Genomic DNA, 22389 nt, shown 5'->3' with positions numbered 1-22389 from the left:
ACATAGTCTTTATGAAAAAAGATGACTAGCACATTCAAATCACCTTAAAATGTTGTCTAAACAAAGTAATTTGACTGTTTTTTTGAGAGTCAAAATGTAGAAAGCAGATGTCGTCTGTTGTGCATCTGCCTTTGTGTTTTTAAGGTGTAGTTTCAGGGTGGAGCTCTCATGACAGACAGGTAACAGATTCCCTGTATTAAAGTCCAAAGATGACATTTTTAAACATGTTTTAAAATATGGGAGATTATAGTTGTTCTTTGCATGCTACCGTGCAGATGGTAGCACGCAAATGTACCCATCTCACATTAAAATAAATTATAACACATAATTAACATAATTAACATTAACGGGTGATAATATTCAATGTGAGTTAGTAAATACTTCTTATTCTATACCACAAACATTCAGTTATGACTTGAATTAAATTGTGAATGGATTGACAGATAATACACAGACCAATAGTAGCTGTATCTCAGCCTATATAATATTTTATTCCTTTCATTACCCTTTGAATCAACTTTGCTCATTAAAGTAGGCTGACGCTGCCCTTCTGGACTCAAGAAACTATTTTTAACCATATTTTTTCACTTTCTTTTTGAAAAAAGGTTAACTATAAATACAATATTGGTTCCTTTAGTATCTTCAGTCACAGAGAGTTCAGCTTGACTTGCCAGTGTAATGTCAGTTCAGTTGTTAAATTTGACCTATTAACTAAACAAGGCTTAGCAGCACCAGAAAGCAACTGTGTGCCTGCTATTGTTTACACAGTGAATAATCATTAAGTCTAACGCTAATGGTGGCAGGTGTGTCATGGTAGTTGGCACACACCTTACATTAGCCTGGGATACGTCCAAGCCATGTGCTCAATTTATAAATTTCATGCTGCTGTTTAGGGCAGGACACTTTGCTTCAAACGTCTATATTTCATAGGATGTTTGTTCTAAAGCGACACATACGCTGACAGTTTACTGACCATGTGACTCCCAGTAACAGGTCTTATTAGGGGTTTTCTTTGTATGTTTGCTTAAAGGTAATTAACTAAGTAAATTGGGTCAGACGGGGTAAAGTGGCTCTTTGTCTGACAGGTGTGTGGGCACAAATTTGGTTTAGGATGGCTGTCACACAAATATAATATATGGGCTTTGTTTTAAGAAACAAAGAATGATTTCTTAAATGTGTTCAGCACGTCACTGTGTCTGCTGAGATCATCTCAAAATGGTGACTAATGTTGATTTTTTTTATGGCAACAGTTATTTATCAACTATAGAACTTTTGAGGTTCACACAAAGATATAAAAAACAGATTTCAGTCATACTGTGAGGACTGCAAATACTGGAAGCCAACAAGAAGCACAGCCATAGTGAGCAGGAGATGCTCTGTATCTCATTGTACATCTGTCTAGTGACAATAAAGGCACTCTATTCTATTCTACTCTACTGCAAGCAGTGAGTACTTTCAATTTTACTGCTGACAGGCTAACCATTAACAGCAACTGCTGTTCTCTAAACATGAAAGTGGATACCATAAACACATAAACGTATAAGACTGTGATACACATAAATATGGGCTAGTGGAGGGTCACTTGAATGAAGTGAAACTCTCTCTAGGCCCTCTCTCTTTTGGTCATACAGTAGCTTGCAGGAAGTAGATTATTATGAGCTACAGGTCAGCACAGGCGTGATTTGTTCAAAGGTGATTTTCATATCTGTGTTAGAAACATAAGGACGGCGTGCACAGCCTCAGGTGCTTAAATGCAGAGTCGAAGCTACTTGGTTCTCACCCACCGGTTCACCGCGACGCAACTACACCTTTTTCTGCACAGCTTTTCACTTTTGAGTAAGTGAGGTAAGACCTGCTTTTAAAACTTTAAACCAGATGATCCTTAATTTGCATTTGTATCAGTGTGGTCCTTCCTGCTGCTGTGAATGCAAACTATGGGCTTTGTAAGTTCAAATGTTATTACTGGTGCAGTTTGTTAGGTGGCGGCTGTGTGCGGACAGGGATAGGACCCAAGGTGCAGACTCCGGAGACAGTCGTGAACTCAAAATGGCTTTTGTCATGGATCGCTGTGTGGCAAGCAGGAGGAGGACCCAAATGCAAAACTCACAGACACGGGGATGAACTCGAGAAACACAGCTTTAATGCTGGCACGGCAGAACACAGGAAATACAAAACTAAACTGGGGAAAAGTAAACTAACACTCGCAGGTAGACACAGGAAGATCCACACAACATGAGGGAGAACGTGACACAGAACTGAGGGAGACGCAGACATAAATACACAGAAGGTTAACGAGGGAAGTGGGAGCACACGGGGAAGACAGGTGACACTGATAATAATCACGGGACATGGCAGGAGTGAACACAACACTGACGGTAGAGGTGAAACAGGAAGTACAGAGGTTCAGACAGGAGGAGAGAGAGCACGGGGAGAACACCAACATAACGGGCAGGGGAGACACGGAATAAACACGAAAGGGGACGAGGGCTCATGAATACACAGAGGGGCACACAGGGGGTGAGAGTCACAAAGGGAAAGCACTCAGGGAACAACACAACAGGGCAACTCAGGAAACAGAGCCTAAACAGGGAACAAAATACAAACATACAAGAAAACTAAGAACACTGGGCCAACATGGCCCAGGACCATGACAGCTTTAATGTGATACTCAAAATATAACATAACTGGAAAAACTCAAAATAAACTTAAACTGGAGGAATGACAGAACACACAGCAAGGTAAACGGTAGATTGCGACACGGACACAGAGAAACACAGGGCTTAAATACACAGAAGGAGCAATCAGGGAATGAACACACTGAGATAAGACAGAGACCTTCAAAGTAAAACAGGAAACACATAACACAGACTCACATGCAGGCACTACAGAGGGAACAGAGATGTGGGACCAGGGCAGACACAAACACTGACTGAACACGGGGATATAGGAACTAAGGATACACAGAGACGTGAACTAGACAAGGGGATACAGGTGATAGAAAGACAGAGCAACTAAAGAAGACAGAGACATAAACCATAAGACAGAACTCAAATAAACCAAAGACTAGAAAGTATAAATAATATAATAAACTCAAAAACCCTGGGTCAACGACCCAGGCATCCTAACACAGTTGACCTTACAAGGTATTGTTTATGCATGAAGATATTATATTTTTAAGACTATCATAAAAAAAGTGTTTATAGCAGAATTTGTTTACATTTTTAGACACTAACAAAAGAGAAGCCCCTGAAAAAGAATGAATGTTAAAGGTATACTTTGAAATTTTTCCATTCAGGATGCAAATAAGGTCCAACATAATGAAAACCTTTACATTTTACATATATTTTTAATGTTTGGAACAATATAACATAATAATTAATATAAAAGCCTTTAACCTTGTTTTCCTGACAAAAAAGTTCTCAAAAATGCCTAATTATTATTAGTATTATAATGTTAATAATAATCTTGTTGTAAACTATGTTTCATAATAGTTGGGCGAACCGCAATTTGCAATAATTTCACATGAACTATCTAAAGTTTGAACTCATTTTTGCTCTTTTTCAGCGAGCTGCAAATATGATTTTATGCACCATAATGGAATTATCTTTTTCCATCATACTGTAGCTCATTATATTTATTTAAAATATGTATCATTTGTGTCATGACTTCCCATTTTGAAATGCCATTCCCACACCCTTGATCTATACCCAACCTAAATAGGTAGTGCTGCGTTCTTTAATCTCTTATATTTTCTGGATTTTTAATGCAAAATTCTTGTAAACAGTTCAAAAACTGCAGTGATGCCTCCTCCCGGTGTATGCTTGAACATCATAGAGGCCCGCTACAAGAAGGACGGTTTCGGAAAATTCACCAAGCCCCAGAAGTTCTTGGGCCAAGACTACGAGCAGTTGAAACAGTACTGCCTCACAAGAGGAGTAAGCTTCATTGATGAGACATTTCTACCTGACAGAAGGTCCATTGGTCAAGAGATACTACGCCATGGCATACTGAGCCCTTCTGAACTGGCCTGTGTGGAGTGGCGGCGACCAGCAGTGAGTGTAATTTTGTAAAGCTAAACTGCTCAGCTGATTATAAAAAGAGCAATTCAGTTTTAGTACTTTCACTGCATTTAGATTGAGTCTCACTACACGAAGAATTTCTTATTCTACGGTTCAAAAACAGCACAGTCAGGTTTCTGGTTTAGTTTGTCAGAGCTCGACACAGATACAGTGGGGCAAAAAAGTATTTAGTCAGCCACCGATTGTGCAAGTTCCCCCACCTAAAATGATGACAGAGGTCAGTAATTTGCACCAGAGGTACACTTCAACTGTGAGAGACAGAATGTGAAAAAAAAAAATCCATGAATCCACATGGTAGGATTTGTAAAGAATTTATTCGTAAATCAGGGTGGAAAATAAGTATTTGGTCAATAACAAAAATACAACTCAATACTTTGTAACATAACCTTTGTTGGCAATAACAGAGGTCAAACGTTTACTATAGGTCTTTACCAGGTTTGCACACACAGTAGCTGGTATTTTGGCCCATTCCTCCATGCAGATCTTCTCGAGAGCAGTGATGTTTTGGGGCTGTCGCCGAGCAACACGGACTTTCAACTCCCGCCACAGATTTTCTATGGGGTTGAGGTCTGGAGACTGGCTAGGCCACTCCAGGACTTTCAAATGCTTCTTACGTAGCCACTCCTTTGTTGCCCGGGCGGTGTGTTTTGGATCATTGTCATGTTGGAAGACCCAGCCTCGTTTCATCTTCAAAGTTCTCACTGATGGAAGGAGGTTTTGGCTCAAAATCTCACGATACATGGCCCCATTCATTCTGTCCTTAACACGGATCAGTCGTCCTGTCCCCTTGGCAGAAAAACAGCCCCATAGCATGATGTTTCCACCCCCATGCTACACAGTAGGTATGGTGTTCTTGGGATGCAACTCAGTATTCTTCTTCCTCCAAACACGACGAGTTGAGTTTATACCAAAAAGTTCTACTTTGGTTTCATCTGACCACATGACATTCTCCCAATCCTCTGCTGTATCATCCATGTGCTCTCTGGCAAACTTCAGACGGGCCTGGACATGCACTGGCTTCAGCAGCGGAACACGTCTGGCACTGCGGGATTTGATTCCCTGCCGTTGTAGTGTGTTACTGATGGTGACCTTTGTTACTTTGGTCCCAGCTCTCTGCAGGTCATTCACCAGGTCCCCCCGTGTGGTTCTGGGATCTTTGCTCACCGTTCTCATGATCATTTTGACCCCACGGGATGAGATCTTGCGTGGAGCCCCAGATCGAGGGAGATTATCAGTGGTCTTGTATGTCTTCCATTTTCTGATGATTGCTCCCACAGTTGATTTTTTCACACCAAGCTGCTTGCCTATTGTAGATTCACTCTTCCCAGTCTGGTGCAGGTCTACAATACTTTTCCTGGTGTCCTTCGAAAGCTCTTTGGTCTTGGCCATGACGGAATTTGGAGTCTGACTGTTTGAGGCTGTGGACAGGTGTCTTTTATACAGATGATGAGTTCAAACAGGTGCCATTCATACAGGTAACGAGTGGGGGACAGAAAAGCTTCTTACAGAGGACGTTACAGGTCTGTGAGAGCCAGAGATTTTCCTTGTTTGAGGTGACCAAATACTTATTTTCCACCCTAATTTACGAATAAATTCTTTACAAATCCTACCATGTGAATTCATGGATTTTTTTTTCACATTCTGTCTCTCACAGTTGAAGTGTACCTCTGGTGCAAATTACTGACCTCTGTCATCATTTTAAGTGGGGGAACTTGCACAATCGGTGGCTGACTAAATACTTTTTTGCCCCACTGTATTTGATACACTGCAGCTTTAAGTACAAGTACCTTCTCTTATACTTTCCAAAAACAGATTTCAGGTATGCTTTTTTGTTTGGTTCAACGAAACAACAGTCTTCAACATGCTATTGTGACTCTTAAAATAATTGAAAGATTATTTCAGTGTGGATGAATAAATGCACATTTTTGTGAAGGATACACTAAAAGAAATGTGCATCCTTTCCTTTAACACTTCCAGAACTTTACTTCCTGATCAGCACTTTCCCTTTTTCAGGAAATTGTTCGTTTTCCAGTCTTAGTACTTGACGGAGTCTCCAGGTTTGATTTTGGTCAAGGGAAACTAGGTAGGGAAATGTCTTCATGAATATATTTATTGTTCTCCTCACCTGATTTCCTGTGGTAACCCTGAGAATATTTTTGAACAGGAAACTGCTGGTTTCTTGCGTCAATCGGAGCGCTGACGTTCCAGAAATCCATTTTCGCAGAAGTTGCCCCGCTTGAACAACGATTTGATGAGAACTACTGTGGGATTTTTCACTTCAGGGTAAACACCAACATGTAACAACACAAAATATTTTTATTGATCACTACTTGTGTTCAATAAAAACACACCTGTCAAAAATATTTAGTGATTTATTTATTTATTTTTGAGATGTTCCTTTTTGTTTGTATTTTAACCACAGCAGAATAAACTAGCTAAAAAGCATGTGCTATGGGTTTAAAAATTTTTTTACTGCTTATATTTTATTTTAACACATTTTCATGTTGAAACTAAACTGTGTGTAACGTAAATGCAGAATCCTGCAACTTTTAGGGTCACAGGAGAGGAAATAAATTGCTGGATATGCATTTTCCTAAATATCAGATTGGCCTGAAAGGGAACAAAATTCCTGGCCCGAATCATCTTTTCATCTATCATCACTTTTACAGACCGAGGTCGAGCGCCAACACGCTACAAGACTTTTTTTTTTTTAAATAATAAATCAAGAGTGACATGCTAGATTCTTTTTTCCCCCCAGTTCTGGAGATTTGGGCAGTGGGAGGATGTGGTCATTGATGACAAACTACCAACAATCAATGGCAGACTAATCTTTGTTCATTCCAAAAACCAAAATGAATTCTGGCCTGCTCTCCTGGAGAAAGCCTATGCTAAGTATGCAATCTTAATCTTAGACATAATGAGAGTTGAAGGTGTGATTTCTCTAAATATTAAAAAACTGTATTATCCTGTCAGGGTTTGTGGTTCCTACTCCGACATGATTGCTGGAACTCCTTCAGAGGCTATGATGGACTTCACCGGTGGCGTTCACATTAACATCGAGCTGTCACAACCGAGTCCAAGCCTGTGGGGGCTGATCTGCAGAGCTGGCAAATCAAACACACTGATGGGCTGTGGTACACCTCCCAGGGTAAGTAGAACTACACCACACAGAAGCACCAGCATTGGCTTAATGTCCCTGATACTTCTGCTGCCCTATACTCACTCATACAGGACTTGTTTTTATACTTTCATTTTGATCTCACTAAACACCTATAAAGTTTTATAACTGTATCCGGCGCAGTTGTGGTATCATTTTGTCAGAATCTACCTAGAGACAGAGGTTTAAACATCTGCCAAAGCAGCTAAAAAGACCTTAGTCATGGTTATAAGCTTTTATTACAGTCACTTTATAAATGCCGCTATAAAACGACTGTTTGTAACACTTATAACATGGTCTTGACATTACCCAAGGATAAAGTTCATTGGCAAGGCAGGGATGGCTCTGTGTGTGCTATAGACAGAGAATCAAGACTCAAATGCTGGAAAACCTTTGCTTACATGAGCCAGTTTGATATAAATGAATGGGTCCTGTTTTAAGACACCAAAGCTGCTTTTGTTCAGTTATTGTGCGTACTCATGCCAGTCTGACATTTAGTATATATTTAACTCTGCAAGGAAATAACATTTTGAAAAACATCTGAGCAAAGTAGTGTCGAATTTAGCCACAAGCAAACAATTTCACAGTCACTTGCACACGTAAAATGATTTATTGGCTTCATCATCATCAATAGAAGTTGATGTTCTTAATGTATAATATTCTACTTTACTAGTGGCAAATGCTTTTGTCTTGTAGGAGACATCTGGTAACGAAATATTACCAAATGGACTGGTTGCAGGCCATGCATACACTGTGACAGGTATCAAAGAGGTAAAGATTTGTACTGGAAATAGAAAAAAAATCAAATGATACTTAAAATTAACAAAAAAAAATGGTGGTTTGCGGTCAGATGATGAGTCGAGGAAAAATCGTATACCTTGTGCGTTTGTGGAATCCCTGGGGTAAAGGAGAGTGGAAAGGAGACTGGAGTGATCGGTAAGTCAGACTCACACTCATGGCTCTCAACTTAAAAGATGGAAAGCAAATCAATGTCAAAACCTATGTGGTAGCCTTCTATCTAGTGTAAAGATTATATTTCAAGTATGGCTGTGGACACATGCAGGAGAGCTTTTCTGAACTCCCTTTGAATATTCAAAAGAATTTTGAAAAGCTGTCTCTTTGTCTAAATAAAATGACAAATTTTCTTTGAGGTCTCCTCTGTGGCAAACTGTGAGTCCTGAAGACCGTGAAATGTGCCTTTCAGTGGCTGATGATGGAGAGTTTTGGTAAGAAAACTTGTGAAATTAAAAAACAAAAAACCAAACACAAAATACAAACACTTTTTGCATTGTACCCTAACAGCCCATCCAGATGTAAAACAAGTAATCTCAAAATTCATCTGATTTTTACAGGATGACCTTTGAAGATTTCTGTAAGTTCTACGCAGATATTGACATCTGCGGGCTGTCTCCTGACTTCTTTAATGAAAGTGACTCTAGTCAGTGGACGACCTCTGTGTATGAGGGCCGATGGGTTGCAGGAACCACTGCTGGAGGTTGCCTTAATTACAGAGGTATTAAATCTCATTGCAAATGCGTTGAAACATTAAATACATACAGTATCAGTTGAAAGTTTTAGAACACCCCAATTTTATTTATTTTTTGTGAAAATTATGCATTTTACTGTCTCATTGCACTCTGAAATGAAAACATTGTACAAATAAGCAGTTGGAGTTAAAAAAATAAATCATGGAATCAATTTAGAGACCAAAATGTACTATCAACTTTGACTCTTCAAAGTAGCCACCGTTGGCAGATACAAAGCGCTTTGAGTGCTCCAGGAGAGAAAAGCTCTATATAAGAATCAGTCCAATAACCATTTACCATAGAACAGCTGGACACACCTGTGTCATTCGTTCTACAATAGAAATCAAATATTATTCTGAAAGTTCTTCCCATATCTGTTGCAGAAGTTCCCATAAATGTGTGGCACTTGTAGGTTGCTTTGCTTTCACTCTTCTGTCCAGTTCATCCCAAACCAGCTCGATGGGATTTAATTCTGGAGACTGTGCTGGACACTCCATGTTTTCAAGCTTATCTTGTTCTTTTTTTCCTGAGGTAGTTGTGGCATAGCTTGGATTTATGTTTTGGTTCATTATCTTGCTGTAGGATGAACACCTGAACAACTAGGTGCATACTAGAGGGTATTGCATGGCGCTGCAGATTGCTTTGGTAGCTGTTTTGGTTTAGGGTGCCTCTCACTATGTACAAGTCACCCACCCTGGATCCAGCAAAACAGCCTGAGACCATCACACTTCCTCTTCCATGTTTGACAGTTGATGCCACACACTGTGGAACCATTCTTCCCCTACTTGAGTACAAAGATCCTGCATGGTGAACCGAAGAGTTCAAATTTTGATTCATCAGTCCACAATACCTTCTTCCAGTCTTCAGTAGTCCAGTGGCGATGTTTCATGGCCCAGGCAAGCCTCTTTGTCTTATTCTGATGTCTTAGCATTGTCCTGTCAAACCTGCAGCTCGAAGTCTTCTCTTCACAGTTGAAACTGAGACTTGCTTACTATGACCACTATTAAACTGTGCTTGAAGCTGTTGTCCTGTGAGCCACGTAGTTTCTCAGAAACGTGTCCTCTGAGTTATTTGAGGTGGCTGTAGCTCAGGTGGCAGAGCAGGTCAGCCACTAATCAGAAAGTCGGTGGTTCGATCCCAGGCTGCATCCTGGCTGCATGCCAAATATCCTTGGGCAAGATACTAACCATGTTTGCCTACTGGTGGTGGTCAGAGGGCCCGGTGGCGCCTGTGTCCGGCAGCCTTGCCTCTGTCAGTGTGCCCCAGGGCAGCTGTGGCTACAATGTAGCTTGCTATCGCCAGTGTGTGAATGGGTGGATGACTGAATGTAGTGTAAAGCGCTTTGGGGTCCTATGGACTAGAAAACCGCTATACAAATGCAGGCCATTTACCATTTGTGGCTTTGGGTCTGCCAGACCTCTTCCTGTCAGAGTTTGCTCCAGTTTCTGAGTGCCTTTTGATGGGGAAGAAAACAGTACTCACTGTCATGAAATGTTTCTCCGACTGAAAACGCTTCGTCCAGATGAACAGAATCAATTTTTCAGGATACATTTTTAAGCGTTATGATGGTCTGTCTCGCTTCCATTGTTAATTGCATTTTTCTGGCCATTTTTGTAGCAACGCAGTGCTTTCTGCAGTACAGTACTGTTCAACTGATCACAAGGGTATGGTACCACAGTGTGTTTCATACTGCTTTTATGCAGACAGAGGGGGTTGGAAGGAATCCAGAAAAGTTGGAACCCATGTAGGAATCAGTAATTGAAGTTTTCAAAGCTTGATCAACCTCCATTGTCCCAGCACAGCTTTTAATTGCTAACCCATTTTGTGTTCCATGAAAAAGGCCTTTGTGTATAATTCCAAAAATGTACATTCATTTGGGTAACCACGCCATTTAAAAAAAAATCTTATTTATTTATCTTTTTTACCTCCGGTAGTTCACTTACCTTTGTACAATTTCAAGCTATTCACTGGACTTGAATGACTTGAATTGCAATAAATAATTGGGAAAATTGGGATGTTCTAAAACTTTTGACCGAGAGTGTATACTAGAAAGAATGTACCGAAATAAGCACAAATTGGTAAAGCACGAACACATACATGTAGTGTTTGTGTGATTTTAATATTTAACAGATTCACATTTAAGATTTTTATGAACCTCGGTTTCTTTATCCATCTTATTATATTTGATGAAATAGACAATTAAAAGAGATAAAAGAGTCCTGAAGGTCATAGGTGCTATGTAGGAATTTATTTCAGCAATTATTAAATAAGATTATTCTTTTAGTCTTGATGCGGACCCTAAAATTAACAATGGGTCCAATAGGGCAACAAGTTCTTTAGTTAGTGTAGTTAGTATTAAGGTCATTGCTTATTTTTTTTTAGTTTAACATAACTCTGTTATGTTAAACTAAAAAAAATGTGAATGCAAATTTCAGCTATTTTTTCCAAGTATTGTAGGTATTAAAATTCTGTAACCAGTAGTAAAAAATATGTTACAATATTAAAAGCCCAAATATGGTAACATAGATTTTTCTTGTGAATGGAAAGAATAAGTTGGACATCCATAACAATACAGACCCATAAACAGAGTTGTAAAGTCTTTTCCACAGTATATTATCTATATAGCTCATTTAATTGCATGACTTTGTCATTTATTAAACAAAAGTTCAGTGAACCTTTCACCCACCTGACCTGGACTATTTAACCAGCCTTGCTTTCAGGTTCATTTTTGAACTTTCATTTTTTTGTGTCCAGCAAATAAACCATGTTTTTTATTTGCTTTCTAGACAGTTTCTGGACTAATCCACAGTGTCGTTTCAAAATTTGCGGTGGATACTCAGAGAAAGACGGTGATAAAAACATAATGGTGTCTCTCATGCAAAAGCCCGAAAAAAGGAACAGACACCTGGCGCAAAACCTCCACATTGGGTTTTTCATATTTGAGGTAAACATTACTCTTTGCTGCCTAATATGGAAATGTCATGACACTTTTATGTTTTGAATCGTTTCCAAGTTGCAAAGGTATTGCACGTCAGGATGGTGATAAGGATAACCTCAACTTGAAGGCTACACTGCTATTCCTTCAATGATTAAACCTTTGGCTCAGTTGTCATCATCTTTGAAGAGCATATAATCATTAGTAAAAGATGCATACAGATTTCATTAGGGTTGTATTCTGACACTAACTGAGTATATTTCTTATTCTGAACATGAACCAACTTGCACTGATTTCCTTCAAGGTGACTGAAAAAGTAAGAAACAGTTTGTATCCAGTTCCCATTTACAGATACAGCAGTCCCACTTTAAATGGTGTAAGATAACTGACATATCTACCTGCTATTTCAGTATAAGACACAGAGAGGGAAGTTTACAGAGGAGTTCTTCAAATCCCAGGCACCTGTTGCCCAAACTAAAACCTACCTGAATGCCCGTGAGGTGATGGAGTTCTTTATGTTAAAGCATGGGGAATACTTGATTGTGCCATCCACCTTCAATCCCAACGAGACAGCCTCCTTTATCCTGACCATCCACGCAAAATCAGAGACCAACTGCTAGTATGCACGCTCATTGTTTGTGCAAACACAACATTGCTAAATTGGAACAATCTGCATGAGATATATGCAAAACAGACAAGAACAAATAAATTGTGATTTTTTTCTTTCTCTGCAGTGATAATTCTGGTGATCACAAACATGAGCTTGATGAGAAGGTGGGTGTTCAACAATAAATCACGTCTGGTTGCGGTTGTGTTATATGCTAAATGATATGTAAATAGCTTTTTATTTAACACAGAATTTAATTTCTCTGTTTCAGGTCAAGGTAAAAAATCAACAAGATGATGAACAAAGGAGAGAGTTTTTCCATAAACACTCTGACAAGGTAACTTCCTGTTATTTTCTCACGAGCATACTTGACACTGTTGAGTTTACTATTTCTCTTATATAGACTGAGCTTTATCACACAGTGGAAACTTTTGTTTGTTTGATAAGATTTTTTTCATCTTTATCTAAAACTTATCTGTGAGAGGTTTGACTAACTATTATACTTCAGTACACAAAATAAAACTGTTTGACTTCTGTATACAATGAACATAAAACGTGCTAACACGAATGTTTAAATGCATTTCGTTACATTTGTTCTCAACTAAAAAAATCCACAACAGAACATCAGTTGTGTATAAAAGTGAGAAATTTTAAAGTGAAAGCTTAATCATCCTGATTAATTTTTTGGCTACTTTAAAGATGCACTTGTGGTTTAGTTGTCTTCTCACTGTTGGTTATTTAGTAGCAATTTAAGCTAGGATCAAAATATGCATATCTTGTATGACACATCATTATTGGGTCAGTAGGGTGAAGAAAGCTTAACTTACTGAAGAACTAAGTTGATATAAATAAGACAGAAATAAAATATGAAAATGGAAAAAGACTGTTTAAATATTAGCATTGTATAGCTCTAAATTACACATTTCTTTAAGACAAGTTCAGTGTCCATAGTAATAAAACCAAGGTACTTATAGACAAACTTTTTCTAATTTAGTGTCCTATGAAAAGTAGCAATATTTAACTGGCTAAGTAATGTTAGCCAGCTTTATTGGAAACTTTTTTTTTTTTTTTTTTAAATGGGTTTTAATCTGAGTTCAAATCTTTTTTGAAAGCACTTAGATGTTTCCAGACACGACAAAAATCAACGTGTAACTCACTTAATTATGAGAACTGTGAATAACAGTGGCCCTAGAATTGCACCCACATGCTGAACTAATAGCCATGCATTACTTCATGTATCCATCTTTTCCATCTAAAATAATTATTTCGGGGCAACTTGAAATAACTGGATTACAACTCGTAATATTTAGCTTGATGGGTTAGAGTTTTGCTAAAGCTAGCAAAGATTTTGTATTGTAAAAGAGAAATTACAGCAATACACAAATTAGTCAGAGTGTGTGTTTGCTAGTGTGTGTGGACAGTTTAATTTGGACGTTAACAAGTGACCGAGGCTCATAAACAGAAGTATAAGAGAAACCCTGTTTTCGTTTCCAGTATGAAGAAGTGGATGCTGAGCAGCTTCAGAGGCTTCTAAATGAAAACATCCTAAAAGGTTTGGACTTCAAGAGACTACAGCTTAAGAGCTCAAGATTTATATATTTCTGAAATATATATTTCTGTTTCATTTAGGAGACCTGAAATCTGGAGGCTTCAGTATTGACGCCTGTCGCAGCATGGTTGCATTAATGGATGTATCCTGTTGTGGTGCATGTGACATTTGTCATAGTCACTCAGACAATGCAAATAATAGATTTACATGTTCTCCACATTTTCAAACATTTGCATGCATGATCACAGCAAGTAATTTGAAAATAATATCAAAAAGTATCTTAAACAGAGTTAAACAGTCAACAATCCAGGTGAGGAAGTCCCAACAAATTCTGTTCATCTGGATGTAGCATTGAAGGATATCTCAGAGTTCTTGCCAAATAAAAGTCTTAATTTTATCTCATGTTTTTGGAAAAAGGCCAGTTAGAAAAGTCTTCACCTTGTCACTTTGAGGTTTTATGAGAGTTTCTTCATATGGTTAGTAGTCCTGTAGAGTTCACGCTTTAGTGGGTCAGCACCAGTGTTGGGAAGGTTACTTTTAAAATGTATTCCACTACAGATTACAGAATACATGCCCCAAATTGTATTTTGTAACGTATTCCGTTACGTTACTCAATGAGAGTAACGTATTCTGAATACTTTGGATTACTTAATATATTATCATGCTTTTTACAACTACATGAATGTACTATTGCAGTGCGAACTATTACTTTTACTGAAGGTTATTCACCATACTAATACCAACTAGATGTTTAAATCTTAATATAAAATGAGTAACACTAGGGTGGACATTAGGTAAGGCTGCACTTTTTGCAGCGATCTCGTATAGAAAACTATTCTGCGCTTATATAAAACAGGTCCGCGGCTCCGAACCGTAAAGGCGTAAAACCATAAAGGGACCTCTGGCTAATACGTCGGGTTCGTGTCGGGCTCGTAGCTGAAAACTAGCTTTACTTTGTTGTCTGGGTCAACTTTGCTAGTGAAAGACAGAGAGAGGCGTTGAAAGGCTGCTCGAAAGGAATTTATTGTTTCGGAGGAAAACACGAACACGATGTAAAGTCGAGTCTTAACAGCTTACTTACAGCTGGGCTCGTCAGGCACTCTTTTTGGCTGCAGTGGTTATTATTATATTTACATGCTTCCAGCTCCCGTTTCTGCTCGGTGACAGCTCGTACTTTTCCTTTTTCTTCCTCCCTCGCTCACAGACACATAACGAGTATGGCAGTCCATCCACCCTGCAGCACGGACTACACTGCCCATGAGGCTACATTCTTTAGAGCGATGACTGTAACACTCTCCCTATTGCCTTCATATTAAATCATTTTTGTGAATAATTTTTAAAAATATTTCTTCACGTCATTATGCGGGTTGCAAGTAGAGGTGACATGGACTGCGAGATTGAGACACAGACATTAGAGCCTCTTAATGCGTGTTTTGTTTGGGTTTCCACCAGCGTGGAAACCAAAAATAAAGAGGGCATAGCCTAACATATGAAACAGGAAAATACCCTCGCGTAATCCATTCATTTCGACCAAGTAACTGTATTCTGATAACACCTTTATAAACGGTAACTGTAACGGAATACAGTTAGTCATATTTTGTATTTTAAATATGTAACGGCGGTACATGTATTCCGTTACTCCCCAACACTGGTCAGCACAGCTTCTTGGCTTGTAGAGGAGCTACCCAGTTGGCCAGTACATGTTTTACTCGCACACATAGCTTTGTTGCCTTAATGTTGGGTAAAACAGACATCAATTACAGGAAAACTCAACAGTGAGGAATTTCTTCGTCTGTGGAACAAAGTTGTTACATTCAAGGTAAAGACAATGAAAATTAGGTTAAATATTTGATGCTGAAAAAAATAAAAAAAAATTTGAACTACATGCACTGCTCTATAGTTAATTATGTATGGATAATACTTCTGCTACATTCCAATTGTGGCTTTTTTCTTTTTGTTTTCTAGGAAATTTTCTTCCGCACTGATGTTTCAAGAACCGGAACGCTGTCACTGAGAGAACTACGAAATGCATTCTTAGTTTCAGGTAGGCCTGCTTGGAATTCATTCATTCATTAATGTTCCTGAAACTACACTCTCCTGCAATCCTCTCACTGGACTCCCAAATGGCTAAGGCACACCACAACAAAAAATAGGACTGCTATTTCTTGTGACTGGGAAAAAACTTGGCAATTGATGCTTTGTGCTGGTCGTATGCAAGTAATTGCGATCACCAACTGATTGCCCAGAGCTTGCAACACCTTCAATCTCATGGCAAACATTTTCAATTGCAAAGAGATTGCTCATTTCACCTGGCGGAAGGCAACCTGTCTCCAAGGGATTATGGTGTACCTCAGATTGACTGCATCATTGTCTGACAGATTGGTGAAGGTTTGCAAATAACAGCCATGTTATTTATAAATGCAGATAAACTGCCAACAAGTTGCAATCAATCTGAGTCAGCCTCTGCTAATGACAGCAACTTGCTTTACTTTGAAAATGGACACTCGACTCAGCCGATGGCCATCTGGTTGTATTCTGGTTATCTTCCTATTAGTGCTGCCAGCGTCAATCTCGGAAAGAATAAGATAAAATATATAAATTAAAGTTAAAAAATAAAATAACTGTGCAACAAAATACACAATACACAGTATAGAACTATATAAGAATGTATGAAGAAATATAAATATATATATACACACAATAACAGCAGCTGTACAAGTATTAACTGGAAATAAAGAAATATAATGTCCAGTGTTGTGCAATCCACATTTGTAAGTGTCTTGTGCAGTGCAAATATGCCTAAAGTGATTAAGTGATGAAGTGAAAACAATGTCCAGAATGTCCAGTGTGTGTGTAAGAACTATATGTGTGGGTCAGTACTGTGTGGTGGTGTGATTGAGAGACCGTATCGCCTGCGGGAAGAAGCTCCTCCTCAGTCTCTCTGTGTTGGGCTTCAGGGAGCGGAATCGCTTTCCTGACCTCAACAGAGAGAACAGTCTGTTGTTGGGATGGCTGAGGTCCTTCACGATCTTCCTGGCCTTGGTCCAGCATCGCCTGCTGTAGATTGAGTGCAGGTCAGGGAGCTCGGAGCGGATGGTGCGCTCAGCTGACCGCACAACCCTCTGTAGAGCTCGTCTGTCCTGCATGGTGCTGTTCCCGAACCAGGTTAAGGTGTTTCCCGTCAGGATGCTCTCTATGGTGCACGAGTAAAAGTTCCTGAGCACCTTGGAGGGCAGTTGGAAGTCTCTCAAGAATCTGAGGTGGTAGAGACGCTGACGGGCCTTTTTCACCACAGTGTTGATGTGACAGGCCCATGACAGGTCCTGCGTGATGTGAACTCCGAGGTATTTGAAGCTGTCCACTCTCTCCACTGGGCACTCGTTGATGACGGGGGTCTGGTAGTTCCTCTCCTGCTTAGTGCTGAAGTCCACTATCAGCTCCTTTGTCTTACTGACGTTTAGAAGGAGGTTGTTCCTCTGGCACCAGTTCTCCAGATTCCTAACCTCCTTCAGGTAGGCCGTCTCGTTGTTATCAGAGATCAGGCCCACGACGACGGTGTCGTCAGCAAACTTGATGATGGTGGTGGAGCTGGTAGTGGCCACACAGTCATGTGTACAGAGAGTACAGCAGGGGGCTCAGAACACACCCCTGGGGGCTCCAGTGCTGAGAGTGGTGTCCGCCCATCCTTACTGCCTGTGGTCTGCCAGTTAGGAAGTTGGAGATCCACTGACACATAGATGAGCTGAGTCCCAGATGCTCCAGCTTGGTGGTGAGTGTGGAGGGAATTATGGTATTAAATGCAGAGCTGTAGTCTATGAAGAGCATTTTAACATAATTCCCCCTTCTAGTGTCCAAGTGAGTGAGTGATGTGTGGAGGAGATGAGAGATGGCATCGTCTGTGGAACGATTTGGACGGTAAGCGAACTGTAGTGGGTCCAGTGTGTCTGGTAGTGAAGAAATGATGAAGTCTCTGACCAGGCGTTCAAAGCACTTCATCACTACTGAGGTGAGGGCTACAGGGCGATAGTCATTGAGAGAAGCAGGGTGGGGTTTCTTCGGGACAGGAACAATGATGGACTCTTTAAAGCATGTGGGGATCACCGACTGAGATAAAGAGATGTTGAATATCTCAGTGAACACAGGAGCTAGCTGGTATGCGCAGTCTCTGAGGATACGACCTGGGATGCCGTCTGGTCCTGCTGCTTTCCTGGTGTTCACTCTTGTTAAGGTTCAAAATATTGGGGATGGACACCAGAGGAAAAACCCACAATAACAACACTGGTCCGGTCGGGTTGAGTCAAACGATGATTTAATGATCACACACGTGGGAGATGGACACTGTATGCAGACAGTCTCAGATCTCATCTCAAAAAACACATCACCATAGTTTTATGAAATCAGGGTATTAGAACGCCCCCTCATGCGTAGTGACAGGTGTAATACAATCAATGTTGACAATTTTATTTAACACAAAGAATAACATTGTCTCCTTCCCGAGGGCAGACGCTGACTGCCCCCGTCTCCTGGAACCGTCTGTACCCTGCTAAGACACAACATGGCAGCTACAAGGACTCTTTCATTTGTTAAGACCATCAGTGTGTATTGCTCTAAATCAAGTATATAATATTAAATGAATATTGCTGGATCAGCTACTTCTACTTAAAACATATTAAAACATGACTAAGCACAAAATCACCAAGAATAACATCTTATAAGTGCTGTGTAAGCGCGTGCGGCCTTCCAAGCTCAAAGCCTTTGCCCTCCATAGATCAGCCAGACTCGCGCTGGCTGTAGCTTTTAACCTTTAATTACCTTGAGCACAACTCTAGAATAAGCAACAAACTGCAATGTGTATGGAATGATCATGGTTACATCTGCAATGGAAAATCATGTTATTATTCTGGTACCTGTAAGAAAAGATCAAACTAAAGTTATCACCATCACTGTAATGCAAAGAATAATGTAAGGTCAAAAACTTCAATTTATGCTTAATGCAAAGCTGGTTATATACTTCTAATGAACTAATAATGCCATATTAAAATAATGAATGAAAATGAGAAAAACATCCCCTCCTTATTTTACACTCTCTTGAAGGCTCTCCTTACTTCATGCTCGGAGATGACGAGCACGTTTCCGGTGCTGGCAGTATCTTCCTGTCTGCAGCCGTTAGCGCCGCTAGCACTAGCATTGTTGGAGTCCTTAGCTGCAGCCTCGAAGCGAGCATAGAAAGTGTTCAGCTCGTCTGTCAGAGTCACAGCCGCGTTCGTCATACCGGTTGTTGGTGCTTTATAGTCCGTTATTGTCCTTAGTCCCCACCACAGGCTCCTAGAGTCACTCTGTTGGAGTTGTGACTCTAGTTTCCTCCCGAAGCGCTGCTTCGCCTCTTTCACCGCCTTCCGCACGTTATATGATGCGGCTTTGTACGGGTCCATTTCCCCCGTCGTGAGTCCCGTATTGTAGGCAGCGGTGCGGGATCTCAGAGCGTCGCGGATGGTTTTATCCACCCACGGCTGCTGGTTGGGAAACGTTGTGATAGTCTTTGTCTCCACGGTATCATCCGCTAGTTTCCCAATGAATCCCACAACCGCTTCCGTAAACACGTTGACATCATCATCGGAGCTGTTTCTGAACATGTCCCAGTCTGCGTCGTCGAGTGCGTCCTGTAACGCGGCCACCGATTGATCCGTCCAGCGCGCGACCTTCCTCTGAACCGGAACTTCCTGTTTCAGCCTTTGTTTGTATTTTGGCATGAGGAAGATGGCGGCGTGATCGGATTTGCCAAACGGAGGGCGAGATTGTGCCTTGTAGCCGTCCTTGACCGTAGTGTAGCAGTGGTCCAGTGCCCTTTCACCTCGGGTGGGGCAGGTGATGTGTTGATAAAAGTTTGGCGCTGCACGTTTGAGGTTGGCACTATTAAAGTCCCCCGTCACAATAAGCGCAGCATCCCGGTGTTGTGTCTGGTGCTGTGTGAGTGCCTCATGCAGCTCGCATAAGGCGGTGACCGTGTCCACTTGTGGTGGAATATAAACGGCACTTATAATGACCGATGTAAATTCCCGAGGTAGATAAAAAGGACGACACATGATGGACAGTAGTTCCAGATTTGGTGTGCAGGAGCGTGTGAGAGGAACAACGTTCGCACTGTTGCACCAGTTGTTGTTCACCATTAAACACACGCCGCCTCCCCTTGACTTCCCCGAGTCCCGTGTCCTGTCCATGCGGTGAACCGAGAAGAACTCGGCCAGCTGGATGGCGTGGTCCGGCACCGCTGGGTTCAGCCATGTCTCGGTGAAGCAGAGGAGATTGCAGTCCCGAATGTCTCTCTGGAACTGTATCCTGGCCCTGAGGTCGTCAAGCTTGTTCTCCAGTGACTGGACGTTGGCAAGCAGGATGCTAGGCAGAGGTGTGCGGTGTGCACGAGCTCTCAGCCTGTTCCTGATGCCGGCTCGCTTCCCTCTAAGCCGCCGCTTCCCTCTAGGCCTCCGCTTCCCTTTGTTCTCCCTCAAGATCTCGCTCGGCCAGCTCGGATCCGGAGTTAAAAACTTCGAATTGTGAGTACATTGTATACCAATAGAAACAAGAGTGTCACTGTCATACCTAATGTACCCAATGGTGATGATTTTGCCGATTTAGAGACGCTGAAAACTAACTTAAAAAACAAAGACAAAGAAAAGGTGGTCGGAGCAGTCGTGACGGCAGCCGACCTCACCAGCGCCATCTTGTTAACTTTGTTAGAATCTAAGAGTTTCTGACCGAAGTCTCAATGTAAGTCATTAATGTGAATTTGTGTGTTTAATGTGCTTGTCAGGAATAAGGGTGAGTGACGACATGCTGAATCTGATGGCTCTGCGCTACGGCGCCTCCTCTGGACACATGACGCTGGAGAGCTTCATCAGTCTCATCCTTCGCTTTGACTGCATGAACAGTAAGTGAAGACAAGTGGGACAAGCTATGATCTGTTTATTTCTGTTTGTGATTTATCTGAAGTAAGTCAGTCAAAAAATACAACCTCACAATGGAAAACTTTAACCTTTTTGTTGTGGAAGACATTAATTTTATACGTATCTTTTAAGAGATTCAATTAATTTTTGCCCATCAACAGAAATCTTCAGACAGTTATCTGATGGAAAAGCAATGACTCTTCAAGAGTCTGAGGTAATAAAGCCAGCTTGTTCTCATTAGTACATTTTATAACACATGTTGATTCATTTTGAAGTTCAGAGGAAAGAAAAATACATTATTTTTAAAACTGAAAATAAATTTATATACTATTCATAAATTATTTTACACGAAAGGAAACAGTTGCATACTCCTTGTGCATAACTTGAGCTACTTTGTGACCAAGTAGGGCATGTCCGGGATTTTAAAACACGTTGGTAAGGTTAGACAGTTAGCAACTGTTAATGTGTTAAGGGCAAACTTAGATTGGCATTTGCTAAAAGTTCAACTGATTTCACTTATATCCCTCAAGTGCAGCTTTTTTGAATGTTGTTATGATTAAAGTTTTTGAGAGTTACAAATATAGCCATCAAAGAGGGATGAAAGATACTGAGCCTTTTATCTTGGCCAGCTTTTATAGTTCAGCAGTCCGAGGAGAGCTATGTCAGTTGAAGACTCTCCCATGTCAGCCAGTGATCAAGAAGAGTAGGCCAGGATGTCCTTGGAGATAGGTGGAGGGGCTGCACATACTGCACTAACAACCGGTCTCTCTTTATTTCCAGTGGATGTACATTTCGATGTACACTTAACGCAAAGGAATGGACGTTTGATGCACAGTTCATCTGCACGCACTGAAGAAGATATCCATGTATATTTTTCCTGCTAAGCTCTAAGTTGTCATTTAGATAATTGCCAAAATGCAAAATGCTTTCAAGATAACTTTTCTCAAAAAGTAGACATTTCTATTTTTAATTGTCATTTACTTGGCAATTTGTTTTTTACTGAGACAGACAGAGAAGACAGAAACTTATTGTAGAGGGAACAATCTGAGATATATAACGTGAATATAAATAATCAATGAAAATTAAATACTACAAGAATGTGCTTGCATGTAAAAGGCGGCTCTGAATTAGTAACTGTTCTAACAGAAAAACAGGAAAAGGCTATAAAGGATGTTTTTTCCTTGTGCACTTTGAGCTCATTAAACACACATAGATTACTGTATGTGAGGGTGCAATGTTTGGCCATGATGCTTTATTGATTAATTCATCACTCATTATTGACACAACAGTGCAAGAAAGCACCAGTGTGGTTGGAATCAATATACTGTTGAAATGATTTTATATCGTTATTCAAATGCAGCTCTTTTTGATAAATGCATTATGCACATATGTATCTGGCTTTTTCTTATTTTCCCACTGTCAACTCCTCATTTCAGGTTCAGGTTACTTTTTACATATAAGGCTCAATCATTTGGAAAGCATTCAGGGCCATTATCAAAAACACTCAAAATCACTGGAAATTTTTCATGTAAATACATTTAAATAAAGAAAAAAGAAGAAGAAGAAGAAGTTTAGCAAATGAACCATGAATTCAA

At 40.3% G+C, this 22389-nt stretch overlaps 1 protein-coding gene across 1 annotated transcript; it reads left to right on the top strand.

Moving 5' to 3' along the window:
• Positions 1-1725: 1725 nt before the first annotated feature.
• LOC146685883 (calpain-1 catalytic subunit-like) lies at positions 1726-22183 on the top strand. Its single transcript, XM_085441790.1, has 22 exons — positions 1726-1845; positions 3785-4052; positions 6093-6162; positions 6244-6362; positions 6838-6971; positions 7053-7227; positions 7933-8007; positions 8087-8172; positions 8388-8462; positions 8589-8749; positions 11549-11706; positions 12002-12013; positions 12108-12316; positions 12432-12471; positions 12576-12641; positions 13799-13856; positions 13934-13995; positions 15604-15672; positions 15819-15897; positions 20662-20778; positions 20956-21008; positions 21575-22183. Exons 2-22 carry the CDS (start codon positions 3801-3803, stop codon positions 21599-21601), a joined length of 2097 nt encoding a protein of 698 aa, XP_085297916.1. The 5' UTR covers positions 1726-1845; positions 3785-3800; the 3' UTR covers positions 21602-22183.
• The last annotated feature ends 206 nt before the right edge of the window (positions 22184-22389 follow it).

This window comes from Copadichromis virginalis, linkage group LG19, assembly GCF_057382275.1.
Source record: "Copadichromis virginalis isolate Kocher_CV1m ecotype Utaka linkage group LG19, C_Virginalis_male_GT1.1, whole genome shotgun sequence".
NCBI lineage: Eukaryota > Metazoa > Chordata > Actinopteri > Cichliformes > Cichlidae > Copadichromis > Copadichromis virginalis.
The sequence above is the reverse complement of the archived record's forward strand: the minus strand, read 5'-3'. Positions and strand labels throughout refer to the sequence as shown.